At 39.4% G+C, this 19845-nt stretch overlaps 3 protein-coding genes across 4 annotated transcripts; 2 read left to right on the top strand and 1 right to left on the bottom strand.

The window, feature by feature from the left end:
• The first annotated feature begins 11 nt into the window (after positions 1-11).
• LOC146490055 (uncharacterized) lies at positions 12-1210 on the top strand. The gene is made up of 2 exons (XM_085087917.1): positions 12-266; positions 1142-1210. Exons 1-2 carry the CDS (start codon positions 12-14, stop codon positions 1208-1210), a joined length of 324 nt encoding a protein of 107 aa, XP_084944043.1.
• Positions 1211-3582: 2372 nt separating this feature from the next.
• Positions 3583-15894, top strand: LOC146490056 (uncharacterized). Of its 2 annotated transcripts, none has more exons than XM_085128708.1 (2): positions 3583-4302; positions 15322-15894. In XM_085128708.1, exons 1-2 carry the CDS (start codon positions 3643-3645, stop codon positions 15487-15489), a joined length of 828 nt encoding a protein of 275 aa, XP_084984834.1. In that variant the 5' UTR covers positions 3583-3642; the 3' UTR covers positions 15490-15894. The 2 variants fall into 2 exon arrangements, with proteins under 2 accessions (XP_084984834.1, XP_084984779.1); XM_085128653.1 differs by lacking the exon at positions 15322-15894 and adding an exon at positions 5378-6256 and having other exon boundaries at positions 3584-4302.
• LOC146490057 (uncharacterized) lies at positions 7510-9431 on the bottom strand. Its single transcript, XM_085091678.1, has 2 exons — positions 8770-9431; positions 7510-8635 (listed from the first exon to the last, which is right to left on the bottom strand). Exon 2 carries the CDS (start codon positions 8556-8558, stop codon positions 7710-7712), a length of 849 nt encoding a protein of 282 aa, XP_084947804.1. The 5' UTR covers positions 8559-8635; positions 8770-9431; the 3' UTR covers positions 7510-7709.
• Positions 15895-19845: the final 3951 nt, after the last annotated feature.

Consider the following 19845-nt stretch of genomic DNA (forward strand, 5'->3'; position numbering starts at 1 on the left):
TTTTAGTAGTAATGGCGGACGACGTCGGTGAAATAGACTTCGAACGCTTCTTAGGATTCGTTATGGTAGAATACAGAGTTCTTTCTACTTTCGTTTCTCGGCGTCTGAACACTGATCTCAAGGATTTTACGCTCGATTTGTGGAAGAAACGTGGAACCATGAAAACAGTCAAGATTTCCTCAGGTAACATCGGCCTACGGGAGGCTAACATCGACCTAAAGGAGGTTAACATCGGCCTACGGGAGGTTAACATCGACCTAAGGGAGGTACGTTTTATAGCACCACGTTTGTATCGTATGTATTATACTGGCACAATCGTACACATGGAAAGCTTATTTGCAAGCATTAAAACTTACAATTGTGCAGGGGCTTTTCTAATCGTTGACCTGAGTGTCATTTCATTTATTACCAACTCATAACATCCACCTACAGGAGGTAAACATCTACCTAAGGGAGGTTAAGATTTTTATAGCACCATGCAAGTAGGTATTATAATAAGGAACGATTGCCGTTTTAGAATAAATTTATTTATAAAGAATTATTATTATTATTATTATTGTTATTATTATTATTATTATTATTATTATTATTATTATTATTGTTATTATTATTATTATTATTATTATTATTATTATTTGAAAAGCTTTTTAATCTCACTAGAATGAGATTAATGAGAGTTTTCTAATTTTTTTATTTACACTGATAACATGGAATATATTATTATCAATATTATTTTTTGGCAACACACTGACCTACGCTGGGCCATTTATATTCATCTAATGAAACACTTTCACAGCCATAAAGATTTACTGTGAGAGGTGTTATGGGTTAAAATAGAAAAATTGCTGGTGCATTAAAATAGCATAATAGCTGTTATGATGAGTAAAGGCAATTGTTTTCTTGTTGTTGTTGTTGTTGTCATTTTTTCTTGGTTGACCTCATCAACCTGTAATTTCCACATTAAATTTTGCTAGAAGTGACTGTTTATGACTGTTGAAATGATAGATCATTTTTAAAAATATAACCCTTAATATGTCAGAATTTATTTCAATTTAATTTGTGATCACTTACAAGAGGTTTGACTGTTTGACTGCTTACTACAGTACATTAACAATATTGGTTTTATTTTATTTCTTTTCAGAATGCAATACTTAAACTGTGCAGACCACTGAAGAAACTGCTACTTCAAAGACACTTAGAAGCGAACTAAATCTGAAATTTTAATTTCAGAAGAGCATTTCCATACCTTTTCGTCGGCCATCGTGAGATCTCACATGCTTTTGAATGCAAATCTGCGGTTAGCGGCTTTCCACAAACTTTCCCGTGTGGGGATACCCTGAGTTAATTTTTAGCGCATGAAATGAAAACACTCAGCGACAGCGAATGAAATTTAGCGAGCGCGAATGAATATCAGCGATAACGAATAAGTATTAGCGACAGCGAATGTAATTTAGCGAAAGCGAATGAAATTTAGCGATAGCAAATGAGTATTAGCGACAGCGAATGTACAATTTAGCGATAGCGAATAAGTATTAGCGACAGCGAATGTAATTTAGCGAAAGCGAATGAAATTTAGCGATAGAAAATGAGTATTAGCGACAGCGAATGTACACTGATTTAGCGATAGCGAATAAGTATTAGCGACAGCGAATGAACAATTTAGCGACAGCGAATGTAATTTAGCGATAGCGAATGTAATTTAGCGACAGCGAATACAACTTAGCGAATATTGAAACATTTGGACGACCATAAAGGAAAGAACTCTTATTTCCCAAGTTATCCGTGCCGATGTTGAGGCGATGTTGCCTTGCTGAAATCATATGATGATCCGCCTCAATCAAGACTATAATAACTATACGAAGGCTAATTTAAGTGGAGCAGCAAAATCCATAGCCTAATGTCTTTGGCTCGAAAAAGGGAACGGCCAAAAAAGTACATCTTCAAACTGAAAAAAAAATACCTCATAAGAAGGTCATCTACAGCTACGAATAAGAAGCAGACGATGGTAGGGAAGTAGAGAATGAAAAGGAAAAATCTCTCTTAATTGTTTATACTCAATTCCTGTTGAGGAAATAAAACTGCCTCAAGTCCTTAATGAAGAACGTGAAATCCAGATAAAATAACTCAGAACTGAATAATTTTCTATTTAAGTCCGCAGGACTGAAGTGAGAAGAAAATAAACTTTTATTCAATTTCATTTTCAAACATTCCAGTTTGTTCATAGAATCATAGTGACCAAAAAGGAGATTAATTTTCAGAATTAAAATTAAGGAAGACAGTGATTGTGTTTATTGAGGTGAATTAGACTCTATTGACCACAGCTTTATAAATTGTCAATTCACCTTGTTCGGCTACACTCAGAAGGTGTACATTTTGCACTGATTTAACACAACTCTCAATTACACGACCAATCTTAACTTAATTCGTCTATCATCTTCTACTGAAATATTAAAGAAAAATTAAATACGCTTCTTAGTTATTTTTGAGCTACTACATTTACAGACGAAATTCCAGAATGATTCAAAGCATTGATAATCTCTAACGTTTATGAATATAATAAGTTAAAAATAAAGAATTGAGTCTTATTCTTAAAAACGATCAATGGGTATCTTTATGTGGATAAATTTACAGGTCCCATGGTGTATAGGTTCTTTGCACACTGTTCAGTGTTGTTGTGTGTTGTGTACATTTTCATGTATTTTTTCCTGAGAACAAAATTGCTTTGCAACTTGTTTAATTGTTTGTAATATCTGTTTGAACAAAAATGTAAATAAAGATTAAAATGAAAGATTAAAATGAAAGATACGTGTCAAAGTATAAATGCGTAAAATTTTTGTCGTCATATTTGACCCGATTTTCCGACAATGCTACGACGATTGACGACACTTGCCGGTAAAGTGCAAAGATGCTCGGACGATTTCTAAGTGTTACCCAAGATGTCCAAAGATTTGAGAAGATTGCAAAAGGTAACCAAACAATTTCTAAACAAAAGTTACTCAGTAGAGGGATTTGATGGAATGTTTCTTTTGTCGTAATTGAATCAAATTTACATATTTTTTTCCGGTTTAACGAACTTTTTGTGAGATGTCGTTTTTTTCACAGCAGGTTACGGTTATGGCACGCAAAGTGATACGTGATGACATTAATATGATGTAAAAAATAAAATGCGCTTTATGTCTGATTGCCCAGGCTATTTTTGGCAAATCAACGTCACTGTATTGACTTTCATTGTAATTGTTTGAATTTTTTCCAGCGCGCTGATTGGCTCGTAGCTGATTGTCCCGATAAGAGTAGTGTCAATAGCAATGAAGTCAGTAACGCGCGCGCTTTCTCAACTGGAAATAAAGCCAATTTTTCCATGTTGTTAAAAAAAAAAACAAAAAAACAAACAAACAGATGGCAGTTTTCTATGGTTTATAACCTATAAGCCACAAAATGACGCCATAAATCTTCAAAACTTGGCAATGAAACCACTCGCAAGCTCGTGCTTCCAGTTGAACTTTGAACATTTATGGACCATAGCAGCCTCGTTCCCAGGATACGGGAACGAGGTTAGTTCTGCATAAAAGAGAAAAGACCACGGTGATTTGTCGTGATATTCAGGTTACCATCGCCGCGCGCCATCAGGTACCCTTCGCCATCATGTCATCACAAGCACTAAACACCATCGCTGACGAACTTCAACGGGCAAGCTACAAGGCTGTTCTTTTACAGATTGTTCACGGGTTGGAGAAACAACAGCAGGAAGAGCTTCGTTTTTACTACAATGGCCTTATTCCAGGAGAAACGACAGGAACTTTGAACATTCTGCGTTCGCTAGAAAATGTCGGGAAGATTTCATGGATGGACGTCAGTTCACTGAAGGAAAGTTTGTGTGTGATAGGAAGAAATGACCTTGCCGAAACCTTGACGGCATATGAAATCAAAAGGAACCTTAAAGTTCTTCTTGATATCTATGCGAGCAAAAGGCGACGTTCGGAATGGCAGTGTTATCCATCTTCCTCTGTTGAATTGGTTGCTGGACGTCTCGTGAAAGCTACGACGGAAGAAATGGATCAGGTGGCGGTTAGATCATTGTTGGAATCAAGAGAGAATATTCAGGAGGTGCTGAACGGTTTTGAGGAAGAAATCGAACGCGAACTGTCAGATCCCTGGGATAAGCTGACGCTTCTTGTTATCATCACTGGTGAAGCCATAGTAATGGCGAACGAAGAAGGTCGCCTAAAGCCGGAAGTTCTGAAGTTTTGTTCCACTGCGGCTATCGACAAGCTTTGTTCTCGGATGATGGATTTGGGGACATGGGTAGGCTAATCAGATGCAATGCATTTGCAACGTTTATTTGTTATTTTGTTCCCGTATATATCCGTCCTCCGGGCGAAAAACTGTTCAACAGTTTTGCCCATAAATTCTGTTGAATGTTGAATAGAAATCAGGACCTCCTCTGCAATACGCCCCATCCTTTGGTGCATGTGATTGGTTCGAAAGTAGCACGTGATCTTTAATTTACACAAAGCGAAAGAAAACAGAAAGTAACCGCGACAAGTTTCAGGATGCATCAACACAGCTTTTAGAAAACCAGGGTCACATACAAATTTAATGATCACGAGTCAAAAGTCGGGTTCTTGCCCACATCAATATGCTACACTTGCATTTCTTGAAAGTGAAATTGCCAGTTAACGTGAGAAGCCCTGGCCTTTTTCCTCCACTCATAGCACTTAAAAATCAACCGATCAGATAGGATATTCCACCAATCGATGGGAGCACCCAACGACATCATACACTTTAATATGTTGTCTCTTGTGTTCGCAGATCGTTCGATGTCCTATAAAAGGAATATTTGCGTAATGTGATTTGTTCGGATTCTTAGCTGAAAATTCAAGTCTCAGAACGTTTTAGGAAATGAAATGTTATCAGTCCAGAATTCGAAAATGCCAGCTGATCTTATTTCGCATTTTTAACGTGATATTCACCCCACCGAAAACGAAAAGAATTGTTTTTCCAGTGTTACAAAATATTGAGCTGACCTTTTGCCCAAGAAAATTATAGATTGCTTAAAATTAATTCCGAATTTGTGATGCGAGTGATGGGATCATTTCAGTTAAGCAAAAAATCTCCTTTAGCTTTTAAAATTGTCAAGCTTAAATACGTTTGGAAGAGTGCTTCTACTGGAAGAACATAGTGAACGTGTTGCACTTCCCTTAGAACACTGTTTTCCTCAGTGATTCCTTTTCAGTCAAATGATTTAAATGTCAGTCAGTATACATGCAATTTGAAGAGTGATAGAACTCGCAGAAAGGATGTAGACCATCCTTTCTTGATAATGCTAAAAAAATATTATGGTGCACCTGAAACTCACTGTTTATATATATCTTTCCAGAAAGATTTCTGTGGCCATGTCGAGGAGCGCTGCAATCTGGTCCAACGTCAACACCACTCAGACGTAGGAAATGCGTTCATGAAGGAAATAGCGGAAGTGGTCCAGCAGTTCAAGACTACCACCTTTTTCCAGCAGGCCACCCCTCCCCAATCTTTTACGCATGTTTAAAATAGTTTCATGGTAATCTAAATACTTAAGGCTGGTTTTCACTGGCGACGGAGTTGGAGTCGGAGTCGTAATCAGAAGCGTAGAGTCTATGATCTAGTGAAAACAGCGTTCCGATTCCGGAACGTAAGCGACGGAGTCGTAAGCGGAGTCGGAAGAAAATGGAAACGTTCTGATTCTTCTGACTCCGATTCCGTCGCGCTTATGACTCCGCTTACGACTCCGATTCTTGATTTTCACTGGGTCATAAGCGCTCTTACGACTCCGCTTACGACTCCGACTCCGACTCTGTCGCTAGTGAAAACCAGCCTTTATTATACCTACAACTCCGCCTGGATGAATCTGCTTGTCAGTGACATCTTGCTGGTCCCAAGCCCAGATAAAGGAGGAGGGCTAAACGGATGATTACCGACACAACTCTCTGTCTAAAAAAAGAAATAAAAACAAAACAAAACAAAAAAAAAGGAAAAATTAAAATATGAAAAAAAAAAAAATGGCAAAACAAAAACCAAACACACAAAAATGAAAAAATAGAAATACAAAAGGTTCAAAATCAAAAAATGAAAACAAGACAAGAAGGAAGCGGTAACAAAATGAAAGAAAAGAAACAATATGACTGATGGCGCAACAATGTTAACAAAAACGTTAATAGTTTTAAAGGCGGTTCTAATATGTATCATGAAGCAAAGAAATAAACATTTCTTTCTTTATTCATCCATGTCTTTTTATTTCACATTGTGTTAGGTAACTGTGGATACGAGTAGTCCCGCAGTGAGGCCGCGCCAAAAATGAGGAAAAATGCTTTGAAAACCGTATTGAACTAACCAATGATTCTTGTGGGTTGTCTTGCAATAAAGTTGCACAAAATTGTCACAGAGAAAAACAACTAATTGCCTAGTTCAACATCTCATGAAGTGCACATTAGTGGAGGTTTACCTTCATTGCGGTTACTTTCAATTGTTTAAATTGGGCATACTCTTCTTTAGTAGTATGTTCAGTTTGCATTTCTGTTGCGTTATAAGCCTAAGGATCCCGGGAAAGAAAGAGAGGGGTGGGATTTGGAGTGAAGTGTAGGCACGTATATATACTGTATCAGGTTTAAAAACGAGTATATTGATTTTTATCAATCATGATCTGAAAGTCCGAAGCCGGTTATGGCTTTTACAGAACGGGTCTGAAAAAAATGAGTCCAAGTCCGACATTAAGTTTTGCAAAATTACTCATTTTGGTCAGAAATATGGTTAGGGCCAGTTTTATATCCTCTTACCTACACCCAGCGAAATACGTACGATCCCAGAGAGCGTTTGTGTAGGTAGACTGTTCATAGTCTCCTACTTTTCCGTCTGATTTTCGAGATTCGTCCACTTCGGTCGAACTCCCGCCATCTTGGTTTAACGGCGAAGGCAACTTGGGGGGAGTGTCTGAACTACCAAGGGGAGCGGGAGTAGGTACCCTTACTAGGGCCCCCCCTTGGTAGTTTAGACACTCTCCCCAGGTGGCGCTCGCCTTTACAAACTGGCGGCGGGAGTTCGAAAGCGTGCGAGTTTTGAAAAGCTCGAAAAGTCTCGAAAACAGGAGACTATGAACAGTCTATTGTGTAGGAGAACTAGGTTCCAAACTGACCGGGCGGCACACTCAACCAAAAATCCAAGAAGTAGCCCCTAACAGGGTAACAATCGCATAAACACTCTGTTCAACTCAGTTTTAGGCTACTGGGCTCTTGTACTGATACGCAGTATTTGTTATAACTATGCCTGGTTGTTGCCGGCTGATTTAGTTACAAACATCGTGAGTATAAACTGAGAGGGCCTTCGATGTTTAGTTTTCTGTTTTTCCTCCACACACCTTGAATTTCAAATACAGTAGATAGCTGTTAAAACTCGATATTAACCTTATTTAATTTCTAATATCAACACGTATATTCTCCCTTCTATTTTCTACATATTTTCTGGTGGGACTAGTTGAAAGAATTCGTTTATCAATCAATGCCTCTTTGCTGGTCATTTCCTTCATTCTCATTACCTGTGTGTTTAATCAAGCAGTGGTATTGTAAGGAGAAATTAGATGCCGATCACTGTTGGGACTTGACGGATTACTCTAGTGATTGGCCCTAATGGAATATCATGCATATGAGGATGTCTTTCTGTTCCTTCTGTCACTTTGTCCTTTAGTTGAGTGTTGGTAGCCATTCTCGAAGCCAGTGGTGCCAGAAATGCCGCACCAGCTCTTGTACACGTCTCCAACGCTTTCTTGGGCTAAATTGGCTACTGTCAAATGATTCTGGAACAAACTGGCCCCCCAACTGTCCAAACAAGAAGTGATTAGGGGTGAGTGGTTCATCATCAAAGGGGTTTCCTGGCTGGTACATTAACTGCCTCGAGTTAATAAGAGCTTCAGCACCCGTAAAGGCAATTGTCAGTTCCTCGTCCGTACCATCCACGCTTCCCAGTATTGCATATGCTGCTCTCTCATTGGCCGCTTTAATCATTGTCTCAGGAGCCAGAGGGGGGTTAAAGTTCCACTTTACACCTCTATTTGCAACCGAACTTGTGATCCTGTCTTGGTCCAGTTGTGCAACTAGCTCCCTGAGCTCTCGCTCCGCTCCTACAAAATTACTCCCATTGTCAGACATCATCCTTTCTGGAAGGCCTCTTCGATTTGTCATATGGAAAAATGCATTCAAGAAGGAACCTGTATCAAGCCCGTATGCCATCTCTAGGTAAACACTCGTAACAGCAAGCATGTCAATAAGGATAGGTAGCACTTGGTCCTCCTCTTGACCCTTCCCTGTACGGTCACAAATGATCCTGTGCAGTCGACTGCTGTTCGCGCAAACAAGGGCCATTTTCAGTCGGATCTTTGGTAGTGGGGCGATTATCTGCTTTGCGGCCTTCGCTTTCCCTTCGTCGGCATTGGCAGCCTTCTCTTTTCGGGGGGAGCAGGGATGGTGCAGTGGTGAGAGCACTCGCCTCCCACCAATGTGGCCCGGCGGTTCGATTCCCGGACTCGGCGTCATATGTTGGTTGAGTTTGTTGTTGGTTCTCGTCTTTGCTTCGAGAGGTTTTTCCCCGGGTACTCCGGTTTTCCCCTTTCCTAAAAAAACCAACACTTCTAAATTCCAATTCGATCTGGAAAGTGTCCCCAATTAGTGCTCTGCGCTAAATAGATTGACACTTTAATAAAGTGATTTATTTACTTAATTATTTATTTTGTTATTTTTGTTTTACCTCACGCATATCTTCTCTTGCCTGCATGATCCAGAATCGAGCCGACAGTAATGACTGCGTGTGATTGGTTCCCGCTGAGTGGTTACTTCCCTCATGATAAGATTTCACGATCAGCCTTATCACCGAACTCTTCCTTGGTAGAATGAGAGGGAACCTTGCATCAAAGAGTAAATAGCCAGCATAGGGCAGTCTGCCATCCGATCGAAGTAGGCCATCTTCGTCCACATATCGGGGTATTCTCGTAAGACGTGACGTCATCGACGGAAGCAAGCGTTATCCCACCTTATGTTTCCCTTGGTCCCTTCGAATTCAGTCCGATTTCATCAGAAGTAGCTCGCAGCTGAGAAACATTTTGCCAGGAAAAAAACTAAAGAGGACGAAAAGCCCATTATAAGACGGCCAAAATGTAGCCATCTCTGAGCGGTAAACGTAGTTCCCGCCGAGAAAGTTCAATAAATATTGTTTCTTGTGAATCTTTAGATCATTTTATGACTTTTTTAACGTCATTAGAAGAAGTGTCGAGGAAAGAAATCTTATTCCCCAAATTTTTCCAGCCGATGTAGCATTGCTGAAATCGGACAAATTGTTAGTTGGTCTAAATTCCCTCTTGACTAATTTAAAATAACCAACTGGCTTCTCCGCAAAACAAAACGAATTATTTTTCCAATGATGTCAAAGTCTGAGATGACCTTACGCGAAATATGCATTTATAGAACTCGAGCTTTTCATCGGCAGATTCCTGTAAGTTGATCCTTGCATTGCTAAAATACTAGCCAGTACACATACTCATCTTTTAATATTTATTTCCACTAAATCAAAAAAAAGAAAAGGTATTTTTAAGTTAAGTAATTGCACCCTTGTCCCAGAGGTTTTGTTCTTCTATCAATGGAAACAAAGAAGAAGGAAACCTCTTTGTATAAACATCTTATTCTTTATTTTGACCCGGGGGGGGGGGGGGTACTCCCAAAAAAATTGGGTAGGGGTGTGCAGCCCGCTTCCCAAAACTCTTAGCCTATTTATGACCAAAATTTGCGATTTTCCCTACCCTATGTATGACCTGACAAAAAATTTGATACCCTATTTATGACCTGACCCTTAAATCAATACCCTGTTTCAGACCTGCCTTAAAAGTATTTCCCTAGTTCAGACCAATGTTAAAGGCGTGACAAGCCGTTGCGGCTCGCACCACGTACACAGTTGCCGTAAACATCATGATGAAGAAGTAGCTTCTTAAAAAACGAATTCAAGACTAGAGTGCAAAAATCGATACCCTATTTATTACCAAAATGGCAGCAAAATGGCTAAAATCGATACCCTATTTATGACCAAAACGGCTGAAAAACCATACTCTTTGGGGCCGCACCTCCGGGCTTTTTGAAATGTGCTTTATCGAATATTAGAGCTTTTTAAAACAGTCGCAATTGAATCGAAGTCATACTTTTTCGGTTAGTTTATATTAGATCATCCAGTTTCTCTTTTATCCACAGGCTGAGACACGCAAAGTGAAAAGTGATGACATACATTTGTACCTCCTGTTTGTACTTTGCATCGTGTAAAAAAAAATAGGCACTCGAAGGAGTGCATGTGGTTTCAGCTACCATAATGAAAAGTTATTGGTTGAGGTCACACTGGAGAAAGTTAACCATGGTAAACTCAAGTTTACCATGGTTAACGGCACCGCAAGTGTGACCCCCAATTTTCAGTTTACCATGGTAAACCTAACTCTGGTAAGTTGCCCTGACAACAGCGGCAAGAACAAAGTTGACTTGACCCCAGATAAGAATCTAGTTACCAAAAAAAATAGGTGGGTACATCTCTTGTCTATCTAAACCATGCTTATTTTGTTGACAGTCTGTCATCTTTTTGGACAAACGCAGTAATTACAATACATTTGTGGATTCATATTTTTTATAAACATGAAATTTATTTTCCCGCTCATTCGCGCGTGTGTTTGAGTCCCTTTTAACGAGCTGGCAAATGAAGTCGAATGTTTCCCGTGTTACCCTGAAATGGTCTTTCCAAAAGGCTCGAAGGAGCCGGTTATTATACATTTCCTCAAACCATCCCTGTGGTCGAGGGTAAACCCAGGCTTGCCTGCGCGCTCTTCTTTGTCTGTGTCTTTGCCATCTACGGTTAATTAACGAAACCGCTGCACTTTCTTTGGTCCCAAGATCTAAATAGTTGTGTGTAAGAAGGAAGTGAATTCTACGTGCTCCTCTAAGCAGCAGAATTAAAAGCAAAATGGGAACAATTGAAAATGCAACTCTCTTGTTGATCCATAATTTTATTACGCGCTAAGTCACAGTTCAGTAACTTACCGCCGATCAGTGAACTCACGCGACATGTCAACATTTAGTGTACTCGTCACGTATAAGTTTACTGACCATGCGAAAAAGTGTACATGGAAAGCGTCAAATCTATTTTATGCATCTATTTTATGACTTTGACAGCTTTACTACGGTAACTAGGTGGTTGCGCAATTTACCTTGGTAAAGCAATTTTTACCATGGTAAAGCCTCTAATGTGACCTCAGCCATTGTCTGTGTTCGAGTGACCCCAAAAAAGGTCATTGTAAGAAAATGAAAGGGAATCTCTTCAAAGATCAATAAATGATAAAAGGTAGTCTATGACTGCATGTGGCTACTGCCTTATTTTTGTAGAATATTGCAGTCTAGTTGCAGTATAAAAGCAATGTTATATAAAATTCAGAGGGATTAATGAACAGTTCTAGTCAGTGCCAAAATGTGCGTTTGTTTCCACTTTAATACACTGGGGACAGAAATAGATATGGTTGGGATCTCTCATGGTTTACATCGCTGTTTACATAAGATCGCATGGTCACAAGAAATTCCGTGAATCAAGACACACAGATAAACAAACAATAAGCTTTTTTAATTGAAAAATTTATCCAGACAGACCTGTGTTCACGCCTAAAAAGGAAATTCGTACAATTTTCGTGAAGCGATCCAAGCGAATTGCGAGTCACTATTGTAGAGCACAATTTCTCGACTGTATTAAACCCCGATTAAACTGAAAACGTTTTTCGAAAATTTCGCCAAAGCTATTTGAAATATGGCAAATCGATCAATTTAACATAAAGCACGGTAAAATTCACATTCCAGCCTGTAGTATTTTGTAAAGTGGATTTCCAGGAGCGCACACTGGCGAGAACGTCTACAGCTCATGTGATGATTTGCAGATCTTGTTTTGCGATAGCACATGTTTCGCCTTGACACACTCTCAAACAGGAATTTCTTCGCTATGAAATCACTGATTTCCTCTTTTTAAGCAGCCGAGTGTTCCTTAGAAGTTTTTCTTGTGATTTACAGTATTGAAAACCTGTGTTTTCCTTCCAAGAACCACAAACTGCCACCTTGAAAATCCACGCGTGAGAGATCCGGCAGTCATTTTGAATTGAATACAAGGATATTCCGTACGAATAAAGCCGACTGAGATCTCGTAACCTGTCGTGGTGAGCTTTCGGCATTCCGAACCTTGACGGAAAATGCACTCACTTTGCGATCGCACATGTTTTCGACTTCACACAATCTCGAACAGGAATTTTTCCGCTATGAACTCACTGACTTTTTAAGCAGCCGAGTGTTCCTTAGAAGTTGTTCTTTTGATTTACAGTATTGAAAACCTGTGTTTTCCTTACAAGAACCACAAACCGCCGAAAAAACCGCCCCCTTGGTGAGCATGAGGAGACCTGGCAGCCATTTTGAATCTTCCGTACGAATAAAGCCGACTCAGATCTCGTAACCTGTCGTGGTGAACCGTCGGCATTCCGAACCTTTACGGAAAATGGACTTACTTACTTACTTACTCACTTACTTACTTACTTACTTACTTACACAACACGACGACAATAATAGTGGTTTCAGCTTCAGAAGCTGAAACCACAAAAATGTCTAATTGACGTCAAATCGACGTCGATGGTAGTGCCCTTTTTTGGAGTTGTTTGAAGTTCCAGAGTATATAAAATGTTAGGTGCGCGCTCGCTTCTCCCCGCCGCCGCCCGCCATCACGTCATCACAGACACTGAATACAATCACTGACGAACTTCAACAGGCTTACAAGACTGTTCTTATAGAGATTGTTCACGGGTTGGAGAAACAACAGCAGGAAGAGCTTCGTTTTTACTACAATGGCCTTATTCCAGGAGAAACGACAGGAACTTTGAACATTCTGCGTTCACTTGAAAATGTTAGGAAGATTTCATGGATGGACGTGAGTTCACTGAAGGAAAGTTTGTGTGTGGTAGGAAGAAATGACCTTGCCGAAACCTTGACGGCATATGAAATCAAAAGGAACCTTAAAGTTCTTCTTGATATCTATGCGAGCAAAAGGCGACGTTCGGAATGGCAGTGTTATTCATCTCGATCTGTTGAATTGGTTGCTGGACGTCTCGTGAAAGCTACGACGGAAGAAATATATCAGGCGGTTAGATCATTGATGAAATCAAGGGAAAATATTCAGGAGGTACTGAACGGTTTTGAGGAAGAAATCGAACGCAAACTGTCGGATCCCAGAGATCCCTGGTATAAGCTGACGCTTCTTGTTGTCATCACTGGTGAAGCCATAGCGGAAGCTTTGATGGCGAACGAAGAAGGTCGCCCAAAACCGAAAGTTCTGAAGTTTTGTTCCACCGCGGCTATCGACAAGCTTTGTTCTCGGATGATGGAACTGGGGAGATGGGTAAGCTAATCAGATGCAATGCATTGACAATGTTTATTCGTTATTTCGTTCCCGTAAATATTCGTCCTCCGGGGGAGAAAACTGTCCACCTTTTTCACTTTTGTGCCATAAATTCAGTTCGCAAACTCATTAATAATTCATCGAGAGAAAACGAAGGAAATCACTACGGATATGTGTACCGAATTACCATAACATTTCGCCAACTAATTTAGCCTTGAATTTCTCCAAGAATTATTGATTGTTTGAGAAGCCATATCAAACACTCGAAAGTGTGTTTTATCAGATATCCAAAAACCTCGCAGTCGCTTAAAAAAACTCGGCTGCGCCTCGTTTTTTCAACCTACTTCTCAGTGTTTGGATTTCTGATGAAACACGCTTCTTTGTTTTTGATAAATTCCTTTGAATACTGATTCCTTGTATTAAACCAGGACCCCCTGTGCAATACGCCCCCTCCTTTAGTGTGATCAGTTCGAAAGTAGCATGTGAACTTTACACAAAGTGAAAGAAAACAGATTTAGTCGTGATAAGCTGCGTCATTTAACCAGGTTTATAGATCACAAGGGAACATTCTGGTTCTTCCCCACCTCAATATGTTTCACTTGCATTTTTTCAAACAACATCCGATCGGATGGTATATTTCACCAATCGACAGTCGCACCCAACGACAGTATCAAAGCAAAATAAAAACTTGTGTGTGTAAGCTAATACAGAATGGTGGACAGAATGATCTGTTTGGAATTTTTAGCTGAAAATTTAAGTCTCAGCAGGTTTTAGGAAATGGGATGCCTGCACTGCAGGCTTTGTCGAACCGATGCCTAAACGGAAATCCACTCCATAAAAAAAAAATTAAAGGTTTGATTGTCAATTTCTACTTAAAGTTTTCGTGTTCATTTAGTAAAGCTTTTCGTCCGTCTTTAATATTTGTCTTCCATGAATGAGTCAGATATGTAATATGCCCTGGGTCATGACGTTTACCGAAAGCTATTTCCGGTATGCGAATAGATAAATAGGAAATATAAATAGCTCTGAATAGCGAGTCTCTCTGTAATGACGTTTTCAGAACGAAATTCCCGGTATTATCTCGAGTACCGTAACGCAATATTTCAATTGCGAAGGGAGGATAGCTTTAAAAATCTGCGAAGCGTACAAAAGAAATAAATCATGCACAGCATCACGCGTAAATGCCAGTGTAGGCATATTGTTCAAATTATGTCGCCTCTGCATTTCAATTTGATTGCATGTATGCAGTGCTTGGCAAGCGTTTCCTATCCCAGCAGCAAGGGTAATATAAATCACTTCCGCTGAGTTCAGCATATTTCAAACAACATGAGTGAAGAAAAAGACCGCATATAATGCAATCCATGAATCAGACTACTTTCTGAAAAACTCGGACAGCCACAGATAAGTTTTATTTCAACATAAACTTGTTATGACGTTTCAAATTTGTTTGACCGATCCAGAGTCTTAAAATATCTCTTCTCTCTCTTCTCAGTCACAAGCGAAATAGAATGTACATGATCCCTCGATTCCGCTCTTACTATCCGAGAAAGTTGCTTATCAGGTTTGAAAATACTGAACTACCGAAGTCACCTTCTTTTACAATCTTTTTAAGACAAAAGGGTCGTAAAACAGAATGTTATAATAATTATGACTTTATGCTTTAAAATTCCCAGTTTTATACCGTGTTAAGGAAACATTGCCAACCTTAATAAGTTTGGACAAATGTGTTCACTACACATGTATTTTGAAGAATGATGGAACCAGGACGAATAAAGACATCCCTTCTTGATGAAACGGAATAATGTTACGGAGCAATTGAAACTCACTGTTTATATATATATATATCTTTTCCAGGAAGATTTCTGTGACTATGTAGAGAAGCGATACAATCTGGTCCACGGCCAAGACAACCCAGATGCAGGAAATGCGTTCATGGAGGAAATAGCAGAAGTGGTCCAGCAGCTCGTTGCAACCCCCTTTTTCCAGCAGGCCACCCCTCCCCAACCTTCTGCGAATGTTTAAAATAGTGTTATGGTAATGTAAATAGATATGCAACTCCGCCTGGATGGATCTGCTTGTCAGTGATATCTTGCTGGTCCCAAGCCCAGATAAAGGAGGAGGGCTAAATGCCGGATTTCCAACACAACCCTCTGTCAAAATAAGAAAGATAAACAAAAGCCAAAAAAAAAAAAAAAAAAAAAAAAAATAGAAAAAAACCCAAACACACAAAAAAGAGAAAAACATGAATAAAAATACCAAAAGAAAATTGAAACAAGACAAGAAACAAGCTGCAACAAAATGAAACAAAAGAAACCAAACAAACAATCTGACTGATGGCGGGCAAAGTTAAGAAAAACAATGTAAATAGTTAAGGCGGTTCGAATATGTATCATGAAACAAAGAAATAAACATTTCTTCTTTTATTCATTCACGTCTTTTTATTTCACAGCGCGTTGGGTAACTGTGGATACGAGTAGTCCCACGGTGAACTCGCCTCAACAAAAAAGCGAGAGAATGCTTTGAAGACTGTATTGAAATATCCAATGGTTCGTGTGGGTTTTCTTGCGAATAAAGCTGCGTCCATATTTGGCACAAAAAAAACCCAGTTACAGTCATGCAGTGGATATTTGTAAAAGTTTTCATTTTCTGCATTCAGTCGCGGTAAGTTTTTGCATTTCTGTCGCGTTATAAGTGGAGTATAATCCGCCTGATATAGAGCGAATGGGTTTAAAAACGAGTGTTATTTTTTTCTGTCTATCTTGATCTGAAAGTTCGAAGGCGGTTATGGCTTTTACAGAACGGGTCTGAAAAATGAATGGGTCCCGGTCAGAAATGGCGTTTTTTCAAAATTACTTATTTTGGTCAGAAATAGGGTTAGGGTTTGGAGTCAGTGCTACCTATACCTAACGATATGCGTGACAAGCACAAAAAAGAAGAGCGTTTGTGTGAGAGACTAGGGTTTCCAAAAACCGGGCGGCACTGATGTAGTATTTGTTATAATTATGCTTGGTTGTTGCTGGCTGATTTAGTTACAAACATCGTGAGGATAAACTGAGAGGGTCTTCGATGTTTAATTTTCTGTCACCCTCCGCGCACCTTGAATTTAAATACAGTAGGTCTATAGCTGTTAAAACTCGATCTTAACCCTATAGTTCCTAATATCAACGTTAACATGTATACCTGAGCTGATTTTCCAGTTTTTGTTAACTTTTCGTGAGATATTCATTTTTTTTAGCATTTCCCATCGAATTTCGGGTCAATAAGTACATAGATTACAAGAGTCATTAGGAGACGTTTCTAAGACAAAAATATTGCCCCCCCCCCCCCCCCCCTCCCTCTTGCCTGTATATGGAATTATTTGTTTGGCCCAGTCAGTCCCATTCTCTCTCAAATGTCTATCAGAACCGCACAGCGATTTCGTTTTGAATTCGGCGCGCTCTGAGCTCATAAGAAATTCATTAGATGTAGCTTTTTGTTTGGCTTCCTGAAGCAAAGTCTTCCTGAGGACATCATTAAGTCTAGTTAGGGAAAAAGTCTTACGAGAAGCAGCTTCTGCCTCGTCTAATATCCTCCCTGCAGTTTTTTTTTTTTTCGTTTCAGAGCTAAACGGGTAAACAGTCTACTCGGGCTGAAACTGACAGGGCAGCTGATATTGAGAGCTTTTCTTCAGGAGGTAACAGTCTTTGGCGTAGAAAGTAGTTCTAGTCGGGCAGGGTGAAATTATGGGGAATTTTTGACCCTGTCAAAGATTTAGTATTTTTTCTTGTTGAAAACCGGCCGTACGATCTGTCCTGTTCAAACGTTCATTTCAACATCCGGGACTTAATGTAAAATGGCGAGAGAGAGCAAGAATTGGAAAGGATTTTGTCTTGAAAAAGGGTGAGTTTGAAAAGCAATTCGATTCTTTTTTAAGCTTAAATTAGGTATGCTTAGCAATTCATGTGTGTTTAAGTTAAATTGAGCATCTAAAAAGAAGGGGTTTTTTATAGTGGCCAAAAGACTAAAACTTCACTTGGAAAACAACTTCTTTAAGAGAAAATCGCTGACTCACTACAAATGCAGCTCGTTACAAATGATCCTATAACGAAAACAGTTCCTTCAAAAATCCTCTACTCTCAGCAAGGATCTAAATTCTGACAATTCTTTAAAACCATTTAAGGTCTAGGTAAAAAATTAAACCTTAAATTGCTGACTTGTGTTGTGTTACACGACACCAATAAACCCTTTTAGCTTTTTTTCGAAGTAAACGTTTCAACGTTGTTATTTATTGAAGTTGCTCTTTATTCGGGTTACTTTAATCATTCAGCAGTGTTGTATTGCTGTTAATTATGTTAGATATTGCGGTTAAAATAATAATGAGTACAGTGTATTGATTGTTTGTTTATAGCGGAGCTTTTTTTTTTTCAGCGCGCGCGCGGATCCTAGCCTGCGTGGCAGACAGTCTATACAATCCCTCGGACTATATCGAGTTCTCTAATGGTCTTGAGTGACAAGTCCGGCTGCAACGCAGGCTAGCGGATCCTCGTGGGTAAGAAAATTTGGTAACGCGGCGATGCCAGAAATTTTGGCTGGATGGCTTGCTATAAAATTTTACAGTTTTTGTTTTTCATTTATTACTCCAATGATATATTTGAAGTCTGTTTTATCGTTAGTGTAGCTTTTTTCTCGAACTTTTAAGCCTCGTCTACACGAGCAATTTTTAGGTGGCAATTTTTATTTGCCCGTGTAGATGATGAAAAATGAGCAATTTTTATGTGACAACTGCATTTGCTGAAAAGCTGGCGTGTTAGTTTTTATGTGGCAAATAAAAATTGCCACTTAAAAAAATTGTCCGTGTAGACGAGATGCCACATAAAATGTGACAATTTTTTCAACGTCTAGCCCGTCTTCTGACTTTCGCCATCTTGCTTTTTGCCTTTCCATGGTCATCTCCACTGTGCGAAATATTACTGACGCAAATTAACAACAAATATTTGTCGAGCTATCTACGCGGCCAAATAAAAATTGCCACATACAGTTGCCACATAAAAATTGCTCGTGTAGACGGGGCTTTACGCATGGATTTCTTGATAGGCAAAATTTACTAGAGAGTGACAGTGCTACGTAGCGCGCGTAGACTGTTCGCAAACCGGCCGGTTCTGCCTCGATCATCTTAAAACCTAAATAAATAAATAAATAGACTTTTAGACTCGGCTTAATATACACATTTATACTTTGCACTTTATTAACCCTATCTAGACCCAATCAGTGTTCGACACTAACGCTTGCCCGATTGCCCGGGGCAAGTAAAATGATTCAATGGGCAAGTAAAACTACGGTAAAAGTTGCCCGATCGGGCAAGCAGATGTTTTGCTCCTGTCCACAGTGTGTCCAGCAGGAAATAAAGCGAATTGAAAACTCTTTGCCGTCAATTTATTTATTGTGTTAATATGGGTACCTACCTTGGGATATTTTCATACCCGTTAGCCGTAAATCGAAAAAAGATACATATTAGTTTGAACAAGATACAACAAAACGAGCACGAAACACTGTGCACAAAATCGTGGCCGCCATGTTTTTTTTAACCCGCAAAGAATGTTGGTAAATTTACCGTACCCAGGCTCCAAGCGGCCAAATTTACGCTTTGTATTTTCCCGGGATATCGATAAACGGCGAGCGAAGCGAGCCGGCGATTTTTTGGGCAACCAAAAAATACGCTAGGCAACAAAAAATAGAGACCTGGTTGCCCAAAGGGCAATTTAGCAGGAAAGTTAGTGTCGAATACTGCCCAATTTTTTTTTGTGTTTTTTGTTTTTTGTCTTCTGCGGTCGGATTGTGCGTCCCCTCAATAACTTCGTAACATGATAAAAGCTATGACCGTGAGACTTGGAGGATAAATAGTACGTACAAAGATGTTGCCTTTGAGGTCCGCAACGCGAATTCATGACGTCATAATTAGGTCATGATTGCAAAATGGCGGACATCTTGGATCCGCCATCTTGGATTTCTGGATTTCCCCAAATATTCAATTCAGGAAAGAGCAGGAATTGAACAAAAGTGATCAAAACCAGTAAAGGAACACTAGTTTAAGCTAAAAACATAAAAGTTACGGACAGAAATGTAATTTTTCTCCATTTTAAAAAGGGATTTTCTATTTTCTCTTAAAACTGGCTGTCTAAAATTGGTTTGCCGTGGTAACATTAGGCTCCTACGCAGCCGTTTGTGGGGAGGAGCGTTGCGTGACGAGCCTAAAAACGGCTGCGTAAGAGACTATGGTAACATCAATGTAAATCAATACCAAAGGGCCACATTACATGTAAAATTTTCCCGAGATAAATGTCTGAATAAGTCCTGAAGTTTCAGGGTGATTTAATAAAAAAAAAATCGTTCAGGTTCAAA

This window comes from Pavona decussata, unplaced genomic scaffold, assembly GCF_977016875.1.
Source record: "Pavona decussata unplaced genomic scaffold, jaPavDecu1.1 SCAFFOLD_2, whole genome shotgun sequence".
NCBI lineage: Eukaryota > Metazoa > Cnidaria > Anthozoa > Scleractinia > Agariciidae > Pavona > Pavona decussata.

What these genes read in the sequence shown, in the direction of transcription:
- LOC146490055 (XM_085087917.1), top strand. Translation starts at nt 12, where the DNA reads ATGGCGGACGACGTCGGTGAAATAGACTTCGAACGCTTCTTAGGATTC. An exon ending in TTAACATCGACCTAAGGGAG is followed by an intron (nt 267 to 1,141) that starts GTACGTTTTATA and finishes ATTTCTTTTCAG; the next exon opens with AATGCAATACTTAAACTGTG.
- LOC146490056 (XM_085128708.1), top strand. Translation starts at nt 3,643, where the DNA reads ATGTCATCACAAGCACTAAACACCATCGCTGACGAACTTCAACGGGCA. An exon ending in TGATGGATTTGGGGACATGG is followed by an intron (nt 4,303 to 15,321) that starts GTAGGCTAATCA and finishes TATCTTTTCCAG; the next exon opens with GAAGATTTCTGTGACTATGT.
- LOC146490057 (XM_085091678.1), bottom strand. Translation starts at nt 8,558, where the DNA reads ATGACGCCGAGTCCGGGAATCGAACCGCCGGGCCACATTGGTGGGAGG.